Source organism: Athene noctua, chromosome 4 (assembly GCF_965140245.1).
Source record: "Athene noctua chromosome 4, bAthNoc1.hap1.1, whole genome shotgun sequence".
Classification (NCBI taxonomy): domain Eukaryota; kingdom Metazoa; phylum Chordata; class Aves; order Strigiformes; family Strigidae; genus Athene; species Athene noctua.
In genome coordinates, this window is record NC_134040.1 from 33,076,684 (window position 1) to 33,101,265 (window position 24,582).

Consider the following 24,582-nt stretch of genomic DNA (forward strand, 5'->3'; position numbering starts at 1 on the left):
TTCCCTTTCGTAAAATTACAAACTATAAAATGATAAACTGAAAGTATTAACTGATTTTTAAAAAGTCACAGTGGACTATTTACAGTAAAACACCCTTAAAACAAGTTGCTATTTTGTGCTCCATATGCACTGAGCATGCATGCCCCTGTAAGAGGATTCCCACCTGCATCTTCTCCCATCTGTCCCCTCCTGCCCTCACACAGGAGCTCTCCAGAGGGGCAGCTGGGGAGCCCTGAGCCTTACGCTGCTGTGCCTTTGGGCCACCCGCAGCACATCCCTCTGGGAAAGCTTCCCACTAATGACACAGCTACAAAGAAGGAGGCGTTCAGCAGTTCAACAACAACCCTCCGTTGGCTGGAGATGCTCTGGGTTTGTAGCAGCTGCCTGAGAACAAATACTGGCCCAGAGAAGATAAAGAGCTGACTGAAAGCTTTCTACTTACACTAGTTTTGACAGGAGTTTTTCTCAACTTTTTCTCCTTTCAGGAGAGGCCTCTGACCTTTACAGAAGACTGAATACCATACCCTCATGCCTTTTCCCTCTGTCAGAAATGCCACAGTGCAGTACAAGTTCCCCTTCACCATGCCTTTTGCCACCATTTTCATTCCTGTTTATTTTCCTGCAGCTCAGACAAGATGCAAATCTAAGCTGAGCCTGACCCATGGAGGAGAATAGGAGCCAAGTTCATGAGATGCAACTCCCATTGCTCCCCTGCCCAGCCAATACATCAGCCTTCCCAAAATCAGGTTTTCAAACAGGGGGTGTCAGCTCCTGATTTTTCTTTCAAAACAGACCTGTTTGAAAACCTCTCATCAGGCAGGACAAGCCCTTCTGGTTTTGCTGTTCCCTTCCTGTACCTCCAGCCCTCAGGCCACATCACCTAGCCTCTGGGGCTGAACTACCTCCCCACACCTTGGAAGGCTACTTAAACCTGTAACAAACTCCGCTCAGGACAAGCCACACTGAGGGATCTGGAGCTCAGGCCTAGTGTCAGCATGTCAAAAGTTTAACTTCTAAGTGCAAAAGGAACAAAACCAAACCCTATGCCCAGAACCACCTGCAACAGTTCTGTTCTCATTGCAGGCAAGCCCAATGTCTCTAACACAATCTTCCCCCTCAGTGAACAAAAAAAGCTTTTGAAATACTACACACAATATGTGGTGGAAGCACTACACACATGCGAAGAGCAGCATTTCCTGGGTCATCTTCAGAGCACACAGGCATTCCCAACCTCATGCAGCACCTCTCTTCCACCAGTCCCTACCACTGAGTCTGAAACACAAAGCTGAGCACAGCACCCCACCGTGCCATCTCCTCTGACCTGGGGACAGGCTGCCCAGACACAAGGCAACATCAGCAAAGTCTTGCTTCCTGATCACAGCATTTCCTCTCAAACCCAGCTTTACCATCAGCTGCTTTCCAGGCTGGAAGAAATGCCTGCCTGCTTGCCATAAAACCCAGTCAGTTGGAGCCTTCCATGGCTCGATTCCAAGTCCAGAAGAAAGAGATGCTCTTTCTCATCCTACCAAGTTCCATCAGTTGGCAGCAAAGAAAACAACACAAGTAGCACACAAAAGATGCAGTCTGGTGACATGGGAACCTCCTGAAGACTCTTGGTGCCCGAAGAGTTCCAATTTCTTCATGTCCTCCTCTGCAGAACAGGCTGAGGCGTGCCTGTGTCGAAGGGGCATGGTGAGGACTGGCTGTTGAATGTTTTGAACAACGGGAGTGTGACAGAGCCACTCAGAAAGAGTCACTGGTAGCACAAGTTAAACAGTTTGTGCTCTCATGCTGCTGCTGAGAACAATCCACTCCTCTTCCAGCAGACAACTATTTTTGTTTGGCTCTTAATGAGACAGCCACCTTCAGAGCCTTTGGCAATACGGTGATGATTGCACATGAAAACAAACTCATCAAAAAAGTGTAAATGAGGTCATGTTTAACCCATGAGACCACATCTGCCCCCTTCCTCCCTGTCCCTCCCCCCTGCCCCTGCCAGAGGACAAGCTACACCTGATCTGTCTGGTACTCAGAAGCTTCCGATAAGCTTTCGGAAAAGCTCAGAAAGTTTTCTTGGTACTCGGAACAAACGATCTCAAATCTGTAGTGCCTGAACTCCACTGCAAAGGTGCCAAAGTAGCACAGGAAGCACATGACCAGGCCCCACTGGATTCTGGAAGCATGCATGTGAATGCCCTGTGCCATGAGGATGAAATCTAGAAGAGGAAAGTCAAGGAGAACTAGTGGGAGCAGAGACACCAACCAGGATGAGAGAAAGCCAACAGGGAAGACAATAAAATCTTATCAAAGTCACCCAGATGACAGTCAACCCAGCCAGCCATCATCAGGATAGCGTGAACATGATGCCAGTGCCAGCGATGTCAGGTATCCTGTACAGACCAGGGCTTCCTGACCCCAGTTCAGGCTGATAAACACGTACGGAGGGAAAGATTTAGGTGCAGAGAAGTCCGCAACTTGCTTGAACATCCGACAAGACAGTGACAGAGCCTGCAAGCTGGGGATCTGGCTGTGGGCCCCCACCTGCCAGGAGCCTCCCAGCAGGAACTGGATCAGATCTCTGCACCACAGGCAATGGGGACACCTTTCAACCTACACTGTGCAATCTTTCATTCTCTTTAGATCACCTGCAAAATCATGGCTTTCTGTGAAATCTGGAAACATCAGACTATGCAGTACAGCATGTTATACTGAAAGGAAAAAGAACATTGTCAGAGCCAGGAAACTGTCCTCCAGGCTCATGTACCCACATGCTTGGACTGCATATTGGCTGGCATCGAGGTCTCACTGCTGTGCCTCAGGTTGTGCTGGGGTACTCCATAAAAGCTGTTCTTCACTCCCCTAAAGCAGAGAGCACCTTCCTAAGCCGGGGACCTGCCCTAGCCCAGTGTACACCTCTAAACCTACTGGCTCTCCTGTCTTTCAGGATGTCTTCCTCACTCCATGAATGCAGGATCACAGATCTTCACAGGTAAAACAAACAAACAAGCAGCCTCTCCCATGCTTTAACTACACAAAGCAGGTAATCAGAGACATTTAATTTTGGGCTTAGTGAAAGCAACCACAGCTTCACTCAGCAGACAGCATTCTATGTCTGGCTTTAAGGATCTTCTACTTTCCCTGTAGTGCAAGGGTTATGCATATGCTGTATGGGATGGGGTGCCAGCCCCAAACCTTTGCAAAGCTGGGGAGGGGGGCGGTGGAAGGGAATGGGACTTCTGCCTCAGCCTGCCCCCTTCACAGAGGGCCCAAGGCCTTCAGCGCCAAGCAGCCGGCTGGGGCAGGCTGGGCTGGGAGCACCTAGCGTGTCAGTACAAAAGCAGCTACACCCTGGCTTACCCGGCTGCTCCTCCTTCTGGACTGGCAGAAACCTCCAAAGGTGGCAGCACAGCAGAAGCCCAGTGCGCCCAGCTCCTCACATGCAGCCCTGCCCCAGACACACCCTGCAGGAGCTACAGGCTGGGGGCAAAGCAAGGAGGGGAGCACAAGAACTGGGCAAACTCCTGGATTGTGTACACCAAAGTGTGGTGCTCAGCTACAAATTTTTCCAGGGAAGCTTAAGAGGGGACTGACAATACATCTCCGATCTGTTATTTCTCTGGACACTGGCTGAAATGTTCAAAACCAGCCAAGTGACTAAAGAATTGTTTTAAGAACAGGCTGTTCCCTGAAGAGGGGAATTAGTTTACTCCTCACCAATTATTCCTGCTCTCTTGCTTATCCCAGCACTAATGTTGATGCAACCATGCAGTGAATGGATCCACCCTAACATAAGCGCTGGTGTGAACAGAAAGGCTGGGGTGGGGCTGACAGGCACAAGGTGGAGAAAGCCCCATGGACATCCAGTCTGAGTGACCACAGCCCAAATCCCATTTGTAAAGTACCTAGTCTTACTCGAAGTTCAGATGACCCATCAGCTCTTGACTGTAACAACTATCTTAAAAGGCGGAGCTGGATGTAGCACCCTGGAGCATTTCAACAAACACATTGAAATCTCCTCAACTTTAGAAACCTGATTTCTTCCTTTGTTTTTTTGTTCTCCTGAGAATTTTTATCTCAATATTTTGCATAATCTTAAATGCTACTGTGTAGGTAACCAGAGATGTCATTAAACCACACAGATACTATTCAATATTGCAACCACTTTGAATATCACTGAGAAGTTTTAGAAACATTTCTGAAGTACGTGAACCCATCTGTGAAGCAGTGCATCCTGGCAGAACATAAAATGAGCCAATCATAAGATCATGCCATGAAGACAAGTTGAGTTGCATTCCTAAATGCTTTGACATCCTAGGACAGATGTGAAAAGAGCCAACATTCCCTGCTGCAGGGAGTGCCAGACATGGATGATACCTGGCTTCCCAGGGAGCAGGACAAAAGGATACAGAGCACCACGCAGAGGGTGATGCTGGCTGACAGGGTGACTCGTGGAATGCCAACTTTCCTTCCCTCATTCTTCAGGTTGATCTTGAGAGTGAGGGCAGACTGGATCCAGCATGCCAAGGTCCCAAACCCAAAGGTCAGTGATGTGCCCACATTGTGGATCTCTTCATCATTGGAAAGCTAGGAACAAACAAAACAGTGATTGTTTGTATGTAACAGGAATTATCTGCAATACCTTGGATTGCTGCTGGGGTGGGATAGAAGAGAGTGGGAATCATTGGGGTATGAGACAGAAATGCTGTATCATTTCTTCTGGCAGAGGTGTAAGATGTAACATAACCAAGGCGAGTGACAGCAGTCACAGACAGGCAGATCTTGTGCCCAAAGCCCAAGCACAGTGCAAAATGCAGGTGGCTTGGGGACTGTCCTCCCTCACAAGACACACCAATGCAGAGCTCAGAAATAAATCCTTCCCTGGCTCGATGTGATGGCCAGGGCAGGCAAGGACAACCCGCTGGGGTGTTGTACAGCTCCCTGCAATGGAAGCAAGCTTCAGTGCCAGCTTCATGGAGCAGTGCTGCCAGAGCCCTGACACCTCCGCTGAGCTAGCACTAGCCAAAACACAGACACACGCTCCTGGTTTGGCAAGTTCCTGCCACCAAAACCTTGACTGCCTGTTCCCTCTTCTGCCCACCCTCGAGGTCTGATGTAATACAGACCCCTCTCTGGAGTGCAAGTGCTTCTCTGCTCCCTGGGCTCCCCTGTCTCATGGGGCTCAGGGACTGTGCAATATTGCAAGGCAAAAGGGCAGCCAGGTTCAATGAGCAAGAATCTGCAACGAGACCTTGAGGCTGTAAATCCATCCAGAAAGCCCAGCATGGACAAGTCAAATAATTTCCCTTTTCCTCTGCCTCTGAGGCTTTTCTAGAAAAGAAACCAGCAGTCTGTAACTCCTCCCTGCAGCCATGATTTCTGTTCAGTGATTTAACAAATTCCCATCTAACAAGATGCTATCTACAAGGTAACAGTCTAGTTACTGTGTCTCCACTGATCTCTCCACTCACTACCTTGAGGTTTTTTTTCAAGGGTAGGTTCAAATCAGTACAGGCAAAAATGGGATTGAGCTGCCTTTCTCAAGGTAGCTTGCACTGCAAGGGACTCACAGCCATAATGTCCCTCTAATACAGCTAATCTGTAATTTTCCAGAAATATGATTTAATGCCACATCAGTTTAGCAGGCAGGCAGGGAAAAGCATGGTCTCATTACCCCATGCTTTCATGGTTTGGCAAAATATCTAAGCAAGGATATAGGTAACTAACAAGGAGTGGATAATTGGCTCAGAATTTATAACTAGGCATGAATCAAAGTATCGACTTTTAAATAACAAGCATTTGCTCTGAGGAGCAAAGGAAGGAGAGGTTGAAACTGCTTCCTAGTGCCTGCCCTGTACTAGAAATACTCTTCTCACACCTAGACAAGGCTGTTACAAAAGCCTCATAGTTCCTAGCTGGGAAGCTCTCATGAAAAACAAGACTCAAAAAAAATGTTTTTTGCTTGTGCGGTGGAGTTAGGAAGACCAGGTCAAAACCAGTCAAATTACCTCATACCTCATTCAAAAAAAAAAAAAACAAAACAAAACAAAAAAAAACCAAAACCAAACCCCCAACTGTAAAGGACGCAAAGTTCCTGCAATTGCTCCACAACCCAAACAGGCACTCACCCTTTACAAAATAAGCAAAATAAGCACCTTTTCTATATTGGAAAAGCAGCTTCTTGCCTACAAAGCCAATAAAGAAGCCAGCCTACAGTGACCCTTCTCAGTTCCTGACATTATAGGGGGTCATTACTTGCACCCCAGTGAGAGACAGAGCATCAGAAACTGCAAAGGGACGGGAAAACCCAAGTACCACTGACTTTAATGCCTTAATTTTCACTGCAGACCTAACAGACACACTCATGATCAGAGTGGACACTCAACCCTGCAGAGGAATTTTGTGACAAGGACAGAAGTTTGTTGTTTGTTTGTATAATGTTGCAGAACAGATGGAGAATTGGAGGCACCTCATCCAGGCACCCGTCACATCAGGAGAAGTCGTGGCACTCCTCTGCCGCGTCCCTCTTGTGCCTATTCTGAGGACAAGCAGGAGGTAGATCTGAACAATGTGTGTTTTAAATGAAGGACACTGAATTGTCTGCTACATCTGTTCGCACAGACATGTACATGAACTTCCAGCTCAATCCTTTTACCCAGGACCATCTGTGCCAACCCCTGGGGCTCAAGAGAATCAATAGGTTCTCGGCTCTGTCTCTTGGCAGGTCAAGTTTAAGCACGCAGGTGCAAATCCTGCTAGGAACATGTGAAAAATGATTGAGGCCCTTCACCTCAGCCTGTCACCAGAACCATGTCAGCAGCAGATAGAGGTGGCAGAGCAGGGTCACAGCCAGATGCATTATCTCCTGAGCTCACATCACAGGTCGTTCAAAGACCTAAGCAGATCCGCTAGAAAAGCAGGAACCTGACAGCAGAGACACAGTGCTCCAAGCCTGGAGTCCAGTACCTGAAAGTTGCCAAGCAGGGTCATCCCAAAAGAGGCCAAGCATAACGCCACCAGGCCGCTGACATTCAGCCAAGGGTTTAGCACCTTGGGCTTCAGCTGAATGAAGCGCAGGACAGCCACAACAAGTGCTGAGAAGGAAACAGAATGCAAGGTGCATCATTAGGTAGAACATGCTGCAGCAATCACCTGGCCTGGCCCTCACCCCCTTTCCACCCAGAGGGGAGAGCTCACTGCAGGCTGGCTAGCTTAGAACTTCTGCATGGCCCCCTCCCACTCAGTCATCAACTAGACTAAGCACAGGAAGCGTTTTTCTTGTAATCCAGTTACACGGAGCTCCCACACTCCCTCTTCTCATGATGCCTTGTCTAGGAGCTGACTTGCAGATTTCCAGTGGGAAAGAAGAGCACTTTGTCCATGAAGCACCCAGCACACAGCCTATCACATACACACCATGCATTCACATTGTGGCAGCTGGGCTTGTAGCAAGTTTCACTCCACTCAGGAGCACTGAGCTCTCTTGGAGGAGGTATGTCAAACCCAACCTGTGTTAGAAAATGTATGAACAGCACAAAAATATTTTTGCAGCTTTTACCATACTGCTCACTGCCTCTTCTCTTCCTCTGTAACAAGTTGCTGATGCCACAAACATAAGCCAAAATATTGCACTATTTTCCACAAAGACTGGAAGAGCACTCCTTCCAAGCTTACAATGATCCCAAGCGCTATGCTATATGATACATGATATATATATCATATCGTACAACATAACCACAGGAGATATTCACATTGTATATTCTTGCTCTCCCTAGGGAATGATGCATGGAACAACACGGAAAGCCAGGCAATCAATTGGCCTTCAAGGTGGGATTCAGAACAGACCACTAAAAAGCAATTTAGTGGAACAGGGATATTTGCTGGTTGCTGCTGAACACCTTACGCTTATGTCCAAACTGATAGCATGCAGGTGTATGAACTGCATTAGCAAATGAGATCTATATTTTCCACAAAATCCCTGGTATAATACCAAAAGCATCATTTAGAAAAATAAGGGCACTGTAAGTGAAAAATATCTACTTTTATCTAAACTGCAAAATATGTTTGAATTTACTCTCTCACAATTTGCTTCAGTGAATCAATCCACTCCAAATCCTTGAAGAAAAGAGAAATTTGTTCCCCCAAAAAAGAGAATTTCTGGTTTCCATCCCCAGGTAATTGTTTTGGACGCCACCCTGTGACTACTTGAGGTCATGTGCAGGAACTTTTTCAATTCTATTTCTACAGGACAAGATCCTGGAATTATGTGATCTTTTCCTAAAACACTGATGGGAATGACAAAAGGGAATTAAAAGGTCACCTTCCAGCATTACATGCAAAACAACATAATTTTCAGCATTCGGTAATGCCTGTGTTTCTAGCAGGTTGCTGTAGCTTTCTTCCACTATAGCAAAACTTTTGGCACAACTAAGGTGGACAGATGTATGAGCTAAAAGCAGTTCTCAGAAACACCCAATACAGCAGAGGAAAGCTTGGCTTTATACACAAAGCAGGATAGGATAGGATAGGATAGGATAGGATAGGATAGGATAGGATAGGGTAGGATCATTTCATTTGAAAGGGACCTACAACAATCATCTAGTCCAACTGCCTGACCACTTCAGGGCTGACCAAAAGTTAAAGCATATTATTAAGGGCATTGTCCAAATGCCTCTTGAACACTGACAGGCTTGGGGCATCTACCACCTCTCTCGGAAGCCTGTCCCAGTGTTTGAGCACCCTCTTGGTAAAGAAATACTTCCTAGTGTCCAGTCTAAACCTCCCCTGGAGCACCTCTGAACCATTCCCACATGTCCTATCCATGGATACCAGGGAGAAGAGCTCAGCACCTCCCTCTCCACCTCCCCTCCTCAGGAAGCTGTAGAGAGCAGTGAGATCACCCCTCAGCCTCCTTTTTTCTGAACTACACAAACCAAAAGTCCTCAGCCACTCCCCACAGGACACGCCTTCCAGCCCTTTCACCAGCTTTGTTGTCCTCCTCTGGACATTCAAGGACCTTCACATCCCTCTTAAATTATGGGGCCCAGAACTGCACACAGTATCCAGGGTGAGGCCACACCAGCACTGAACGCCTCTTTTGCCCGGCTGGTTCTGCCGTGTTGGATGCTCCCCCAGAGGTGGTTTGTCTCCTGGCTACTGGGGCACACTGCCGACTGCTACTGAGCTGCTGCCCACCAGCACCCCCAAAGCCCTTTCTGCGGGGCTGCTCTCCAGCCACTCCTCCCCCAATGTATACTTGTGCCCAGCGTTACCCCATCCCAGGTGCAGAATCCAGCACTTGCACTTGTTAAAGTTCATGACTGCCCAATGCTCCAAATGAATCTAGGTCCCGCTGCAAGGCCTCTCATCCCTCAAAAGAGTCAACAGCACCTCCCAGTTCGGTATGATCAACCAACTTGCTAATGGTGCATTCAACTCCTGCATCCAGACTGTTGATAACATATTGAACAGAACTGGCCCTAGAACTGAACCCTGAGGAACACTGCTGGTGGCTGCTCACAAGCCAGATGTAGCCCCATTCACTGCAACCCTCTAAACCCTGCCCTTCTTCATCCAGTTCTTCATCCAGCACACCGTGAATCCACTCAGCCCACAGGTGGACAAAATGCGAGTAAACTTCCACAGGTTTAGTAATGGAGTTTAGGAAGGGGTGGGGTAGGGGGACTTCAGCACAGATGGTATTTTGCATAATCAGTTGCTGCATTTGCCAATATTCCCATGCAATTATCTCACATTTACAGCATATATCCCACCATACAATGAAAAACAGTCCCACAGATTCAAGGCTAAGATGAGACAATTTAAAACATGAGAATAAATCAGAAACCAATAAAGTTCAAACACATCCAGCTTCATTCCATCTTTCTACAAATGAAGACAAAATAATACTGTCTTAATCAACAGCAATCACAGTTTAAATTATTTCACACCATCAGATTCAAGAACAACACGTATGGGATATTACTTACGCTTCATTGAATTCTTAAAACAAATTATGAGAGAGAAAGAAACATGCCCCTCACGTTTCCTACCTAGAAATGCCGCCATGTTCATAACTTGGCTAAACACGCAGCTTGCAGGAGGTGCATCACCTGCAATACTTGGAAAATATAAAGTGTATCATTGTAACTCTGGATGGCAAAGACACATAAATAACAACCATTAATCAGAACAGTAGTTGGAAGAAAATCATCCACTTACCTTATATAAGGTGGTCTTTTGGAACCAGGTGTCCTAAGAGACATAAATGCATAGGAATAAAGATTCAAGAGTTTCTTTCCCATTTAGCTTTCCCTGTTTTATCATTTTAAAGAAACAAGTGATTGAACGTAAAGCCTGCAACCAGCTCTTACCTATCTGGTACATTTAGTGGGAGAATTTTGTTATCTTCCACTGCTATAAAGTACCTGTCAAAAAAAAAACAAACAAACATGAAAACAGTGTAAAACCTCATCCTGGTTTCAATTCCAAGTATCACTCAAACAATGCATTAAGTATCTCAAGCTCGCTGGCAGAATCTGCTGGAGGCAGCCTGTATTTCTCTCTGCTCAAGCAGGCAGTTTTGCTCACTTCCTGGCCTAACTATGTGCCTTCCTTTGTGTGGCATGGTCAGGTAGACAGACAGGGTCAGTGAACTGAGCTGCCTTAAAAATAACCAACTGGGGGAATGTTTTAATTTTTAATCTGAATAACTTGATTCATCTGGTTTACCATGGTCCCACCTTTGCAAAAGCTGTTTTAATACAAACAGAGTGGATAGGACTAGAAGAAGCAACAGGGGTCAGACAAAAGGCTTAAGCTGCCTGTGCTGCTGAGAAACAACATCCACAGACCATGGTCAAAGCCATATCCTACATATAACTGCTTCTCAGGCTGAGCATAGCTGCTGATCGCACATTTATGGCTCAAACATTCACGCTGCAGTCATCTGCCTGCATGCTTGGAGAAAGCCCAGCTCAGTGAAACACATGTCCCATGTACATTTTGGTAAGAAGTTAGTGAGCAAGTGAGGTGTCAGCATTAAACCACTGGCAGGTTGTCAGTGTGGTGCTGGATGCTGCAGATTTTGAGTTTGCACCCCAAAACAGGGCCTAAGTGCTTCTCCAAGAGCTCTGCTGAGTCATTCAAGAAAACGTAATGAAAGGGAATTTTTGCATTTTTGTCTGTCTCTTTTCAGGCAGCTCCCAGTAACACGTGCCAGGAAGAAGGCAAGGTCAGAAACTTGATCTGGGGAGCACATAAACTCAGGGATAAAAATGTGATCCTCCAAGTCATGAAGCGGCACAGACTGGCCCCTGCCCCTACTGTGTGCCTTCCCAGCCCCACAGTAACTCAAGGACAGAACATCTCCAAAAGACTCTCTGGACTAAGATGCAGCCCACACCACTGCAGTACTTCCAACTTCCCCAGCCTAACCTGCTCTCCCAAGTAACCAGCAAGAGATAACTTACACTATCCATAATCCAGCTGATGTAAACAGGGTAAACACAAGAGGTAAAAACATCCACACGCTGCATTTCTTCCCATCCATACCTGCTAGAAACAAAGAACAACGTAAAAACAAAAGAAAGAGGGCAGAGGTACCCACCTGCCTCAGCCCCCCTCTTTTGAAAGCAGGAAGAGCATCCACACAGAGGTGCTGAAGCATCCCAGGATCAGGCTCCCAATGGCTGGGCAGCCGGCACTGCAAACCTCTCACACTGTCATCACCGGCATAAGGGGTTAAGCTGCTGCACACAGGCAGCATCATCCGCAATGTCAATAAGAAACAAGGCACAAAGAGCCTGGAGTTGTAGAGGGGGAGACTCTTCAGACATACCTACAGAATTTGAGCAGTTTTCAAAGTATTTTTCTCAAACGTTTTGCACAAGGTGACACCGCAAGACCCGCAGCCCTAATTCCCTGCTCCTGCCCATAGGCACAAAGCAAGGCAGCCTCCTTCCCAGGATCATTACCAATTCCACACATGCTGCCTCAGCAAAGCCTGCAGCATGAAGGGAGAAGGATGCACAGGCTGTCTCCTCATCTCCACAAAGCACACATCCAGCTCCCATCCTGGCCGCAGCAATCAGCTAAAAATAGCATTCGGCCGCACCCAGAGCACAGCCAAGCTCAAGTGCCCACACCCAGAGCACTGTCAGGATGAGGCGTTACAAACGGGATCAGCTCTTGACAAATAGGCACTGTGAAATCCTGCACGGAGTGTAAGGCTGCTGTGTGCACCACCTCCTAAGGAAGCATTTGTCCTCCAGGCAAGATGATGCTGGATGAGCATCTGAGATGTTGGGGCTTTTCCTGTAACACATGCAGTTCAGAAATGCTGCCGTGTTGCTGTGCTCTGGAGACAGAGTCCTATGTCTCCCCATGAATCCGCTGACAACAGATCATTTCCTCATGCTCTGTCCTCCTCCAGAAATGTGTCTCCAGGCACCAGCACAGCTGAGACACAGAACGCAAACAACACAAGGCTCATAGCTCCAGCACCTGCCTTACTTTCACCAGGGCAGTGGCACCTGCACCCCTGCTCTCTGCCTCCTCCTCCTCCAGCCTGCCGCAGGGCAGGCATTTCCTGGGGTCATGGGACAGGGCAGCTTGGATGTGATAGCCTTTCATTAGAGCCTGCTTGCATTTGCAGCTCAGCCGCCTCATCTATATCCTTAAAGCAATGACTCTTCTCTTTGCTCCAGAGAAGAAAGCACCCACGTTGTCATCCTCCTCCTCTCAGCTCCCCTGACCTTCCTATTACATCTGCAGCACAGGAGCCATGGTCTCTCCGGGCTGCTCTCCCTTCTCTGTAAGGATCCACAGAGCAGAGTAAGCACCCTCACTGTGTCACAGCCAGCCCCCCGCTCACCCCTCCCACAAGAGAGGTGCAAAGGCAACACTGGCCAGACACTGCTTGAGGCCCCAGCCACTGACTCCCACCCTGTGGCAGAGGCTGAAGGAATTGAAGTGAGGCTCCCCAGACCCTGCAAGAAGGCATGGCAGCCTCACGTGTGCCTCTGCAGGTCAGCTGTCCTGTCCTCTCTTCACGTCGCCTGGCAGGGGTACAAAACAACACCCTTGTGGTACCCCAAGCCACGCCACACTTGCACAAAACCACGAGGCTCTGCTTTGGTGCTGTCTGCACAGACAGCCTTGAGTGAGGCTGAACTGCAAACCTTAAAAGACAGAAAAGCAATCAGATAAGGTCTCTTTCCTGACCTGGGAGCAGAGGAACTACAGACAGAGAGCATGAAGCAATGTAAGTATTAAGTATGTCAATTTAAAAGTCAGTCAGCTCCAGCACATATACAGATCTTTAGCATGGTGTATTTCAGAAGAAATCATCAATGAGGGTGGACTAGATTTCCCCACCCATCTCATCTATATTCCTCCTACACAGGAGACGCCAAGCTTGACGGCTCTGCTCGCCGCACAGCCCCTGCTGTAGTGGTTGCAACTGTTCTGTGAAGCCCTGCCCTTGCCTTTTCCTCCTGCAGCTCACCAACACACAGCAGCAGCATCCCTTAGCCAGTGCTGGCCGTGGCTCCGGGGCTGGCAGACCCATACTGACAATGTCAGGGACTGCTTCCACGTGGCAGCTGCCTGTCCCTGCCAGGCCCTGGCAGCGCAGTGCTCAAGTAACCACTGCTGTAGCTGAGGTACCTGCTCCTGTCCTGGCTGAAGGGAAGCAGGCAGGTAATGTCACCTCCTGGCCTCTGCAAGGTAGTTGCACAGTGCTCGACTCTCCTCTTTTCTCTGGTGGTGGCTGGACTAAGCCAAGGTAACACAATTCCTTCAGATTGGCAGATCTTATTATTTACTCTTCCCCTTTGGAAAGGTATGAAGTATTCATTTACACAATAAAAGCAATACAAGCCATAACACTTGTCTTCATTAATGGGGTTGCCACAGCTTCTCCACCTTCCAGCATGTCTCCCAGCCAAGAAAGAGCAGCCTTCGCAAGCTGTGTTAGCATTGTCTGTCATGCAGGGAGGGAGGTGGCACTGGGCTTCTCCCCCAGGCAGAGCAGTGAGGCAGCACACAGGAGTGGGGACTCCCGGCCCAGATGAGGTGGGGAAATATGAAAAAGCTGTCACGATAACCATTACTCTGTGCTGAGCTCTGCAACAGAGCTGGGACAGGACCGGTGCCCAGCCTCATCAAAGTCAGCGTGACATGGCTACAGATTCATTCCCTTGAAAACAGCCCTGTTTAATATTTACTGTGCCAAACAGAGGCCCCTTCTATCTACCACTAACAGAAAATGACATCCAAAATCACTGCATATTAAATGAACAACTAGCACAGAGTACAGTGTCCCAATGGGAAGATAGGCCCATTGTTAGAGGAACTTGTTCACTTCAGCCGGCTAAAAAGAAACACCTAGAGAACATACCTCCCACACACCTCTCATCGCGGCTGGCTGGGTTCGCAGTGAGGAGGAAGGACAATGCTCCCACAGAGTACAACAACCTGCATGGGGTCAGGTCTTCACCAGAGCTCAGTACAGCCAGGACTGGACATTTTGGAAAGTAAAGCTGCCAGTCAGAGAGGGACCTGGGGGGGTTGGTTGCCAGCCAGCTGAACAGGAGCCAGCAGTGTGCCCAGGTGGCCAAAAAGGCCAATGGTATTCTGGCTTGTATCAGCAATAGCGTGGCCAGCAGGGACAGGGAAGGGATCTTACCCCTGTACTCGGCACTAGTGAGGCCGCACCTCGAATACTGGGTTTAGTTTTGCGCCCCTCACTACAGAAAAGACGCTGAGATGCTGTAGCATGTAAAGAGAAGGGCAGTGAAGCTGGTGAAGAGTCTAGAGAACAAGTTCTGCAAGGAGCGGCTGAGGGAACTGGGGGGGATTTAGTCTGGAGAAGAGGAGGCTGAGGGGAGACCTCATGGCCCTCTACAGCTCCCTGACAGGAGGGTGCAGAGAGGGGGGATGAGTCTCTTGAGCCAAGGACCCAGAGCCAGGACAAGAGGGAATGGCCTCCAGCTGCACCAGGGCAGGGTCAGACTGGCTCTGAGGAAGTATTTCTTTGCAGAAGGGGTTGTTGGGCGTTGGAATGGGCTGCCCAGGGCAGGGGGGCAGTCCCCATCCCTGGAGGGGTTGAAAAGTCGGGTTGACCCAGCGCTGAGGGATCCGGTGGAGTTGGGAATGGTCAGTGTGAGGTTCATGGTTGGACTGGAGGATCTTCAAGGTCTTTTCCAACCGAGATGATTCTGGGATTCTGTAAGCACCCCACATCAAACTGCCCGGCCACACAGGGTGCCAAGCTCTGTGTCAGCTTGCCTCTCAGGGCAGGCAGCAAGAATTGACCAGGAAAGGATGTTGCCACTGTGCATCTTCCTCTGACAGGCTCCACACTGAGGCACGGGTGTGGGACAGCAGGAGCAAGCACTCTCTAGTACACCTTTGGAATGAGAGCAGGAGGGCAATGGCTGGACCAGCAGCATTGGTGGCCCCTGCCAGCCCACACAGGAAGAGTGAGCCACCTGTGACACACGAAATATCAAAAGCAGGAAAGAAGGGTCCCTTTCCTCAATGTCCCCATTTGGCAACACCTTTTAATGCTGTCCATTGGCACATCCCACACGTGCTTGAAGATGTTTCAACAGCCCCATGTGTGCAGAGGATGGTTTAAAACCAGGACTCAGCTCCTGCACATTCCTCATTTACTGCTTGCTGTGTTATTTGGGTGCCAGGAACAAAATTACATGTAACCTCACTTCCTTCCAGAGGAGAAACCCCAAGCATGTGCAAGCCTGACTAGCTTTGCACTAGTGTTCAGCAGATATCACTCTCAGCAGCTGCCTTTAGCCTGTCCTCTGCAGGGATAGCCCCAGTGCTTGTGCCTTCAAGCTGGGAAAGTTCTGTGCACACTACGACTTCAGCAGCAGCCAGAACAAGAGAATGAGGAACCCAAAGGACAGCCTCCCCTGCAGTTTATCCAAAATAAAATGCCAAGAGTGATAGGAACAATAACTTAAATTCTCTGTGGGAAATGTAGAAACGATTTCTTTGACAGCTAATTGCTCCACAGGGATGACATAAAGCCAACCTTCCTCTCCACAGCTCTGTTCTGTATCACTGCTGTGACCAGTGATGCCAAATCTGAGCAGTCAACTCCATCTGGCAACACCAGCCATCTCCGCTGGCCCTTGTTTTCCCAAATAAATATGCTGCATTCACGAGGCAGTTGATAATTGCACACACCTGTTTGCCTTCCGTTTTTAAGGCTTGCAGCCTTAAAGTTCAGCAACAGAAAGCCCTCACACTGCAATGGATTCACAAGGCTAGTAACATGTTTTCAGCTTTGCAGCTGACCCCAGCTGGAGTCAGCCCACCTTTCCAAAAGCACACGCTGTGGTTTTCCAGTCCCTCTTGACTCACGGTCTCACACCAGCACCACAAAAACCCTGTCAAGGTGTGCTCCTGCCTCCAGCTACCATGGCTCAGGGTGCAGAACTGCAAAGGGTTTCACAGTAGGGCTGCCACAGGGTGTGTCTCGAGAATTCTCCCAATGCAGGCTTACTCCCTTATCTCTATTACCATTTTTATGTCTAATCTACTCAGACTGTCAGCTGTTTGCTCTGCTCTTATTACCATTGCCCCACTATACCCTCTCAACCAATTAAGCTCCCATTCCTCTAATGTACACACTTCAATTAAAGCAGACTGCTGTAATATATACTGCTGCTTGCTCAAGGTTCATTTAATGTGGCCATCTTAATTTCATCTGCCAAGCAAAGTTACAGGCTCTTCCTGAAGTTGCTTTTGCCAGAGAACATGAATGCAAGGAAGGAAAATCTCAGCATGTTAACAGAGTTGTACATCTTTTTTAAGACTGGAGCATGCAGATGCATTTCAAGGGCCCATTCACAAGCTGCATAATAAGCCAGAGCAATGCTCCTGCGTTTCACAGTGCCAGGCCATCGAGTCATGTCAGATAATAGGTACTGAGCCAGAAGCACTGGGAGGAGGAGGACACTGTTCAAAACATATGGCAATCCATGAAGAATTGTTGCCAGTCAGCAACACCAAAGGAGAAACAAACCACAATTTGTCTTTTAGGGAAACCCACTATAGCTCTCTGTCACTTTTACAAGAAAAACTAACCACAGTCACTTGATACCTAATCACTGTAACTGAGCAGATACAAACCAGCACATTACATAACCTGCCACCTGCAAGTCACAAAGGCCAACATAACAAAGCAGAGTGTTTTCAGGCTTATCTCAAGGTTCCCAGCCTGAGTGCACAATGAGAGAGATAAGGCATGCCAGAGATATGTAAATACATAACACAATAGTGGGGTAAGAGGAAAAGAAGCCATCCCCTTCCTCAGCAGGCTATGATGTTCTTCTTGCTCCAGGTACCCACCTACCATCTCAAGGGTGTGCAGAAATGCCATTTATATTTATGTATATAAGAGAGGAATGGAAAAAGGTAAATACATCTCCAGGTTGCATGTGGGGGAAGTGGGAAATGCTTCAGTAATCCTACAGTGATACTGAGAGTCAATGCTTTCATCCACAGAAACATCTGTACATGTTTCTTGTCTCCTTTCACCCTGTAAATGCGTTCAGCATGCTAATGAAATGCTCTGGCCAGCACAAACTTGGCAGAAATGGATGAAGCGCACCAAAGAAATGAAACCTTCTAGTCACCAAAAAACGAGGACAGAAATTAGTATTAGTATCTGCTTGCCTACACCATCCCTCCAAGTTTCCCCAGGAAGCTGTCTCCTGGGATTGTGTAAAGTTAATTTGTTATCAGTTCTGCAAAAATACATATATATATATGAATATATATATGGGGAAAAAAAATATATATATATTCAGCCTTTTCTGAGTGCCTTGGTAAGATCATGCAACCGACAGCATGTCCTACCCAGAGATACTCCTGCAGCACCACTGGGTCCCAAGGCCAGCATTACCCCTCTGCACCCTACTGTCCTTCAAAGGGTGCCCTTGGTATGCTGCTTCCTGCTGCCACACAGCCTTCACCCTCAATTGCACGAGTACTTACAGGCCATTTAGGAACCGGTGCTGAGCTGCTGTGTTACAGCAAGAGACATCAACTGTCAACTCTTCTGGACTGTGTCTGCCTTTCCCACATTTAGCGTTGTACAAACGAGGCACGTCCTGCTTCAAGACCAGGTTCCTGGATCGTATAAAAGAAAAACTAATGTAATTTGACACATTAGGACCAAAGAGGTATTTTGCGGGCTTTGACAGCACAGAATCCCAGAATCAACTCGGTTGGAAAAGACCTTGAAGATCCTCCAGTCCAACCATGAACCTCACCCTGACCGTTCCCAACTCCACCAGATCCCTCAGAGCTGGGTCACCCCGAGTCTTCAACCCCTCCAGGGATGGGGACTCCCCCCCCCTGCCCTGGGCAGCCCATTCCAACGCCCAACAACCCCTTTCTGCAAAGAAATACTTCCTCAGAGACAGTCTGACCTTGCCCTGGTGCAGCTTGAGGCCATTCCCTCTGGGCCTGGCGCTGGTTCCTTGGCTCAAGAGACTCATCCCCCCTCTCTGCACCCTCCTGTCAGGGAGCTGTAGAGGGCCATGAGGTCTCCCCTCAGCCTCCTCTTCTCCAGACTAAAACCCCCCAGTTCACTGAGCTGCTCCCCATCAGACCTGTACTCCAGACCCTGCACCAGCTGTGCTCTGACCTGCGCACCTACATTGGCCCGCAGTGACTTCCATGAGATCCCACTCGTATTCCAAGAAGGGCAGTAGGCAAAGGAAGCAGAGGCAGGAGCAGCATCAGGCAGAAGGTACACATCCAGTTCAGAGAGAAAGAGCTGGGTCAGTGGGCAGTGAAACCAGCTGGGAACAGCCAGGGCTAAGAGCGACACTTGCAGTAAGCATTTTGCAGGTGCTAAGTGTTTGTTTGCCCTGAGGACCCCATTCTGCTTGGGAGCACCCACTGCAAGATTTAGCCCTCCCAGCTCCTCTCAACCTCAGGAGCTGCTCAAGCCAGGTGGCAATGAGCCCACAGCGAGAGCATTGGACTGCCCACACCCCAGAACAGACAGGTTACCATCTCTCCAAGAGCAGAGGCGCTCAAGACTGAGGCCACTTCAGCCAGACCTCTCCTGAGACGCGAGGGAAGTCTCTAGCAAAGTCTCATCACAGACCCAGCCCCAGAGTTCCACACCATTGCCACAAGGGCATATTTTCCCCTTGCACGATTAGCCAACCCTTTGGTCTGGAATGCTCATGAGAATGACACTTACCCCCAAGTCCCAGCCAACCCCCAAAGTGAAGAGTTGCTGGAGAATTAGGAGGGCTGTTTTTCTCCTCATAAAATAAAAGACAGCAAAGCTCTCCCTGCTTCAGCTATGTTGTGAGGAAAGAGTCTCGGAAACCGTCTCCTTGCTCTGCAAGCAATACACAAACACAGGCTGATGTTCTGGCAAAGCCCAGAAGGTCTGAGGCAGTGCACAGACAGGCTGTCCGGTGATCATCCTCCACCTTAACTACCCCAAACTAATGACCACAGCCTGAACCAGCAACGAGCATAACGGGTGGTTTGCCTTCTGTAAGGTACAGTGACGGTGTATTAATAGATAGAGGTCTGCAGAGGTGTTTTATTTGCTCCTCAGTTCCAAAACCATGAATGCCTTCAAGCATTTCCAATGTGCGTAAGCAGCAAAGCCAAGAAAAACATTACAATGGAAGGGGGTAGGAAGCCTGCCCGAAAGGTTTGTCCCATTATCAGGAAAACAATGTAAGTGTTGGGAGTGGCAAAGAACAGGCAACAAGGAGGTGAAACCTGGCAAAGAAAGAGGCTGATATGTCATGTTGACTTACAGATAGCTTTGAAGGTAAGGAAAGACAGACTAAGCCCAAAGGAGCAGACTTTGCAGAGCAGTTATTCCTGGTTATATTGTCTCCTATTGGTTATGGATGGGAGAGTGCCTGCTCTGGAAGGCCAGAACAGTTCCAGGTTTCCCTCCCTCTGCCAGTTTTTTTCCCCAACAAACACAAAAGAGACACTCAAGCTACAGAGCTTCCCATGCAGTGTAAGCAGGGTTTCCCCACCCATCCACATTGTCTTTCACCTCTCTCGTCCCTTCTACCCCTCTTTAATTCACTGTTTGGAAGCACAAGCTCCTTTTTTCGCTGTACTTTGCAGCTCTACAGTTTTGAAGAGATGTGTGCTTCCCCCAAAGCAGCATTTCCTTTGGTTACACCAGTGGGCACCACCAGGAGAAGCATAAATACTGAGCAGTCTGCACTTGTCAGCCATGGGGAAAACACACAAGGCCTGTGAGCTTTTAGGGATGTGGCATAACACACTGAGCTTTCTCAGGACATTTTTCCCTCACCAACCTCTTCAGCCTTATGCCTCCTCCACTACTCACGTGGCAAACTGAGGTCCTTTTCCCCTCTTATTAACCACCAAAGCCCCAGAGAAGCAGCAATGAGATTTTGGGCCAAATGACAGGCTATAAGGAATGGACATTCAGTACTCACAACTTGGCTTTTGTCATTACTCTAAGGTTGCCGTCTCTGGTATGGAGATTGTCAAGGGTACAAACTACCATGTCAAACTTTTAGCTTTGTTTAGACCTGTGGAAATCATTTGCCCTGAGACAATTACAAGGTAAGCAAGGTACATAGGCATTTCTGTGGTGTTCATCACTGCCTCGCCAGCATTCCTTCTTCTGCAGGAATTGACTGGTTTATTTAACAGTCCCCCAGGCTGCTGCAACCATATATTGCTGTTTGCAGGGTGCTCAGGAGAGCCACAGGAGGAAGGTATCATACAGCATTTCACTTCATGCAAACCAACACAACAGACGGGACCAGGGAACAGCCTTCTCCTGTTAAACAGGGGCCAAGCCTGCAAGCCTGCCGTGAGCAGTCTCTCCATCACATCTGGAGGGCTTAAAACTTTTGCTGCCTTTTGAAGTATTTTCAAAGACAGACTTTTCTGTCATGCAAGAGACCACATTAAACCACAGAAGCATTCAGCTGGGCCAAGACCACACTGGAGAAGCTCTCCCTGACAAAGCTGTGGCCACCTCCATTGGCTTGACCAAGCAAAATCCACTCCTGCAGTCCTGTGGTGCCAAAGCTGACAGGCCACTGGCTCTTCTGGCTCAGGTAGCCACCCAGAAGTTCCTCATGGGAAGCAGGAAATAAGACCAGGAAGGCAGAAGTTCACTCCCCAACTACCTGGATCTGCCCCAGCTCAGAAAATTGAGAGGAGGATGCTGAGCATCTGTCCCCCATTGCAAGTCCCCTGGGCTTTTCCTCCCTTCCCGCTGTTTCTCACATTCTGCTAACAGCACCAGGCAGCACCCCAACCTCCCCTCCCACCAGACTTGCAGAACATGCCCCCTGTTCCACAGCTCACCAGCTCCTGGGTGCTGGGGAGAAGGCCTCTGCTTTTCTGTGTAGCAGGTAGGGTGGAGAGAGGGCTTCCCTCCTGCCCCACACACGGGACCAGCCCTCCCTGAGAGAGCCAGGTCTGCACGCCTGCCAAAGGCAAACACTTCTCAACTGAGCAAACAGCAGCCTGACAGAGAGACTGCTGCTCTAGTAAGCACCTCTCCCTTGCAGGCACAACCATCCAGAGGCAACCTCAGCATTAAAAATTAGCGTTAAACACCATGCAAGGTATCGCTGTTTTAACAGCTGCTTTCATAGCTTTTGAAGCTTCACCAGACTTCTTTTCCTTTCTGCCCTCCTACTGTTCACTCCACCCTTCTGTCTTCACCTGTTTCCAGTGCACTTTGCTTCCCTTTCACCCCTCTCATCCCACTTTCAGGTGACTGCTTCTGCAACCTGTGGGGATCCAAGGTGAGGGGAGCCAGGCACCTAGAGACCTTTGCAAGTCTTCTCAAGACAGCAAAAAATATCATTATTCCCATTTTAGACAACAGGGCCAGTAAGCTGATCTCTGAGAGGTCACATGGGAAATCGGTGGCACAGAGGAGTGTGCATTCAGAGTCCTGGTCCAAGCCTTCTACCACAGCAGCAGCCTCCTCAGCTGCCAGCCTTCCCCCCTCATGGTTTATTCCTCCCAATATACTGCTTAAGATCATCTCTCCCATTTCCCACATACCTTTCTCTGCTCTTCGCTCCCACTTATCCTGCAGAGCTCATTGTTTCAGCTTGGATTGCAGGATTGGGACCTTAAAGGGTCTCTGTTGGGCCAAACCGCAACCTTGTGATCCCAGGCTGCCCAGAAATGGCTGGGGAAGTAGAGGAAATCGTGGACATGACATTTCTTCCAAGAAAAAACAATCGAAAATGTTGGTGTTCATATAAGCGCAGATCCCTGCTCTGCATCTGAAAAGCAAACACTGCAGCACAAGGAATCTTAAAAAGGGAAATGAAACAACTGCACTGACTTCCACCGCCCTGGCTCAGAAGATGCTGACAGCTGGGCTTGAAGAGCAGCACAAGAAAATAATTTGACTTTTAACAGTACAACAGTGAAAACAGGACCCAGATGTTTGTCAAGCAAATATGAGTCCCCATTCTTTACCCTGTTACCCAAAGACAGAAAGTCAGCAAGAATCAAGTCCCCTTCTTTTAGGCAGTTTTATCCATTTGAGCAAAACACAACAGGCAGTCAGTGTGCTGGGATATACCTTTCACATGCCTCCCTCCTCCATACTGAGTTGCTATTCATAATTAAGCATACATGTGTACATTGCTATGGCGTAAGGACTGCGTGAACATTCACAGAACCACGGAATCGCAGAATCATCTTGGTTAGAAAAGACCTTGAAGATCATTCAGTCCAACCATTAACCTAACACTGTTGTTCTCAACTCCATCATATCCCTCAGTGCTGGGTCAACCCAAAGATTGTCCTTAAGGTCACTTTTCTGAGAAGCTTTGTTTAAAAAGAGAAGACAAAAAAGCAGAAGGGAAGATCAGCTCAGAATTTCTCCAACCTTTGCAGCCTGAGAGCTCTGAATCAAAGGTCTAGACAAGCATGCTGCTGTAAGGAAAAGCCAAGACTGAGATCCCGAGTGACCCCGTCACACCCTGGGACATCAGCACCCAGCTCGGCTCTTTCTATGGCTCAGAGGCAGGATCTTGCCCTTCCTTCCCTGAGGGTCCACAGCAGAGCCAAATGAGTGGCCTTTCTGGAAAGCTCTTCCCCTCCCGGGAATGTAACAGGACACGCACGCCAGGCACCCTGACAGGGTCTGGGGCAGGCAGGGCCTGCCCCACCCCACAGCCCCGGTCCAGCGAGCCTCTCCACAGCCCCCTGTGTCAAGCGGTCCCGGCAGCAATCTGGCAGACGGCCCTGCCAAGTTCTATCACCATCACAACCCCCACAGGGTACCACGGAGGGGCGAGAGGGAAGCCGAAAACCGCCCAGGCATCGCTCCCAGACCACGGTCCGTCAGGCCCTGGGCCGAGCGCTGCGCCTACCTGCCGCGGATCAGCCAGCGCTGGGCTTTTAGCTCCTCCCGAGGAGAAGGGGGTGCCCTCGGGAAGCGGGGAGCGCCCGCCGCCTGCAGCCCACCCGGCACGCCGCGACGGGGACCGGACCCCCGGACCGCGGCCGGGGAGGGAAGCGACTGCGCGGGGTGGGGGGGGATGACGAGCCGCAGGGCGGTGCGACAGGGCGGCGACAGCGCGACAGGAGGGGCGGCGGGTTTCGCGCTCCCGGCGGGGGCGGCTCCTACCTGCGGGCGGCCCCGGTGGCGGCGAGCGGCGGGCGGGCGGGCCGGGCCGAGGGGCCAGGCCGGAGCCGGGGAGGTGCCCTGGCATCGGCCCCCGCCCCGGACGGGCGGGGATTACGGTCGCCGCCGCCGCGGCGGCTCTGGGCGGCCTCGGGCGTCCGCGGGGCCGGTTGCGGTAAAATGCGCTCTGCGGCCTGAGCGCCGGCTTTGGGGTGGTGGGGAGCGAGCATAGCCCCCCGGGATGCTTAGAGCACCCCCCGGCCGTGGCTGGTCCGTGGCGGCCAAAAACAAGCCCCCGTGGTCAGCCCCAGCACCGTGTATGGACTCTCTGGCTGCACCTCCATAGCCACGAGATGGGCTGTCAATCTGCAGTAAATCGGGTTCTTTCTCCGTCCCTCTCACTGCCCTCCCTCCCCAGTCCCAGCAGCACCTGCTCAGCGTGCGGCTCCGGGTTAAACCTTCTGCCCCAGAGCCCCGAGAGGCACTGAAGAGGGGTCACCACCTAAAACGGCCGTGGCATCTTTCCAGTCCTCCTGCGACGTGAGGCCCATTCGCTAAGTGTTTTGGAAGACCTGGAAGAAGCAGCCACCCAGCAAGAGAGCCCAGCGACAGCCCCTTTCCACTCCCTTTCCCTTTCCTACTGGACAGTGGGCTTTGCAGTCTCCATAAAACATCAACTATGATTGGGAATTTGAGACATTCCCAGCAAATAGCTCAACGATAACCATTTGGGACTCTTTCCTGGGGTGGAAACATCCCTTCACTCTTTTGACCTTTGTGGGATTAAGTCAGCATGAACGCTACCACTTCTTTCTCCAGTCCCTCCCCTCTCTGTCTGCCAGGATGCACTATGGTGGATGTTATTTATTGACTGTTTTGTTTCTTCTCCTAAAACCCAAATAAGGTGGCAC

At 49.5% G+C, this 24,582-nt stretch overlaps 1 protein-coding gene across 7 annotated transcripts; it reads right to left on the minus strand.

Annotated features, from left to right (window-relative positions):
- Positions 1–66: 66 nt before the first annotated feature.
- TMEM150C (transmembrane protein 150C) lies at positions 67–23,763 on the minus strand. Of its 7 annotated transcripts, none has more exons than XM_074904899.1 (10): positions 23,675–23,707; positions 22,090–22,330; positions 18,028–18,162; positions 11,469–11,553; positions 10,371–10,424; positions 10,219–10,251; positions 10,050–10,117; positions 6,964–7,091; positions 4,407–4,584; positions 820–2,216 (listed from the first exon to the last, which is right to left on the minus strand). In XM_074904899.1, the coding sequence occupies exons 3-10, from the start codon at positions 18,032–18,034 to the stop codon at positions 2,008–2,010; spliced, it is 762 nt and encodes a 253-aa protein (XP_074761000.1). In that variant the 5' UTR covers positions 18,035–18,162; positions 22,090–22,330; positions 23,675–23,707; the 3' UTR covers positions 820–2,007. The 7 variants fall into 7 exon arrangements, with proteins under 7 accessions (XP_074761005.1, XP_074761000.1, XP_074761002.1 ...); XM_074904901.1 differs by lacking the exon at positions 23,675–23,707 and adding an exon at positions 23,418–23,628 and having other exon boundaries at positions 22,090–22,219; XM_074904900.1 differs by lacking the exon at positions 23,675–23,707 and adding an exon at positions 23,418–23,628.
- Between the last annotated feature and the right edge of the window lie 819 nt (positions 23,764–24,582).

Bases quoted from the DNA above. Each gene is read 5' to 3' on its own strand.
- TMEM150C (XM_074904902.1), bottom strand. The intron at 10,425-11,468 runs GTAAGTTATCTC...TTTTTTTGACAG, and splicing joins TCAGCTGGATTATGGATAGT to GTACTTTATAGCAGTGGAAG. The intron at 2,217-4,406 runs GTATCCTTTTGT...TTCCTCTTCTAG, and splicing joins CACCCTCTGCGTGGTGCTCT to ATTTCATCCTCATGGCACAG.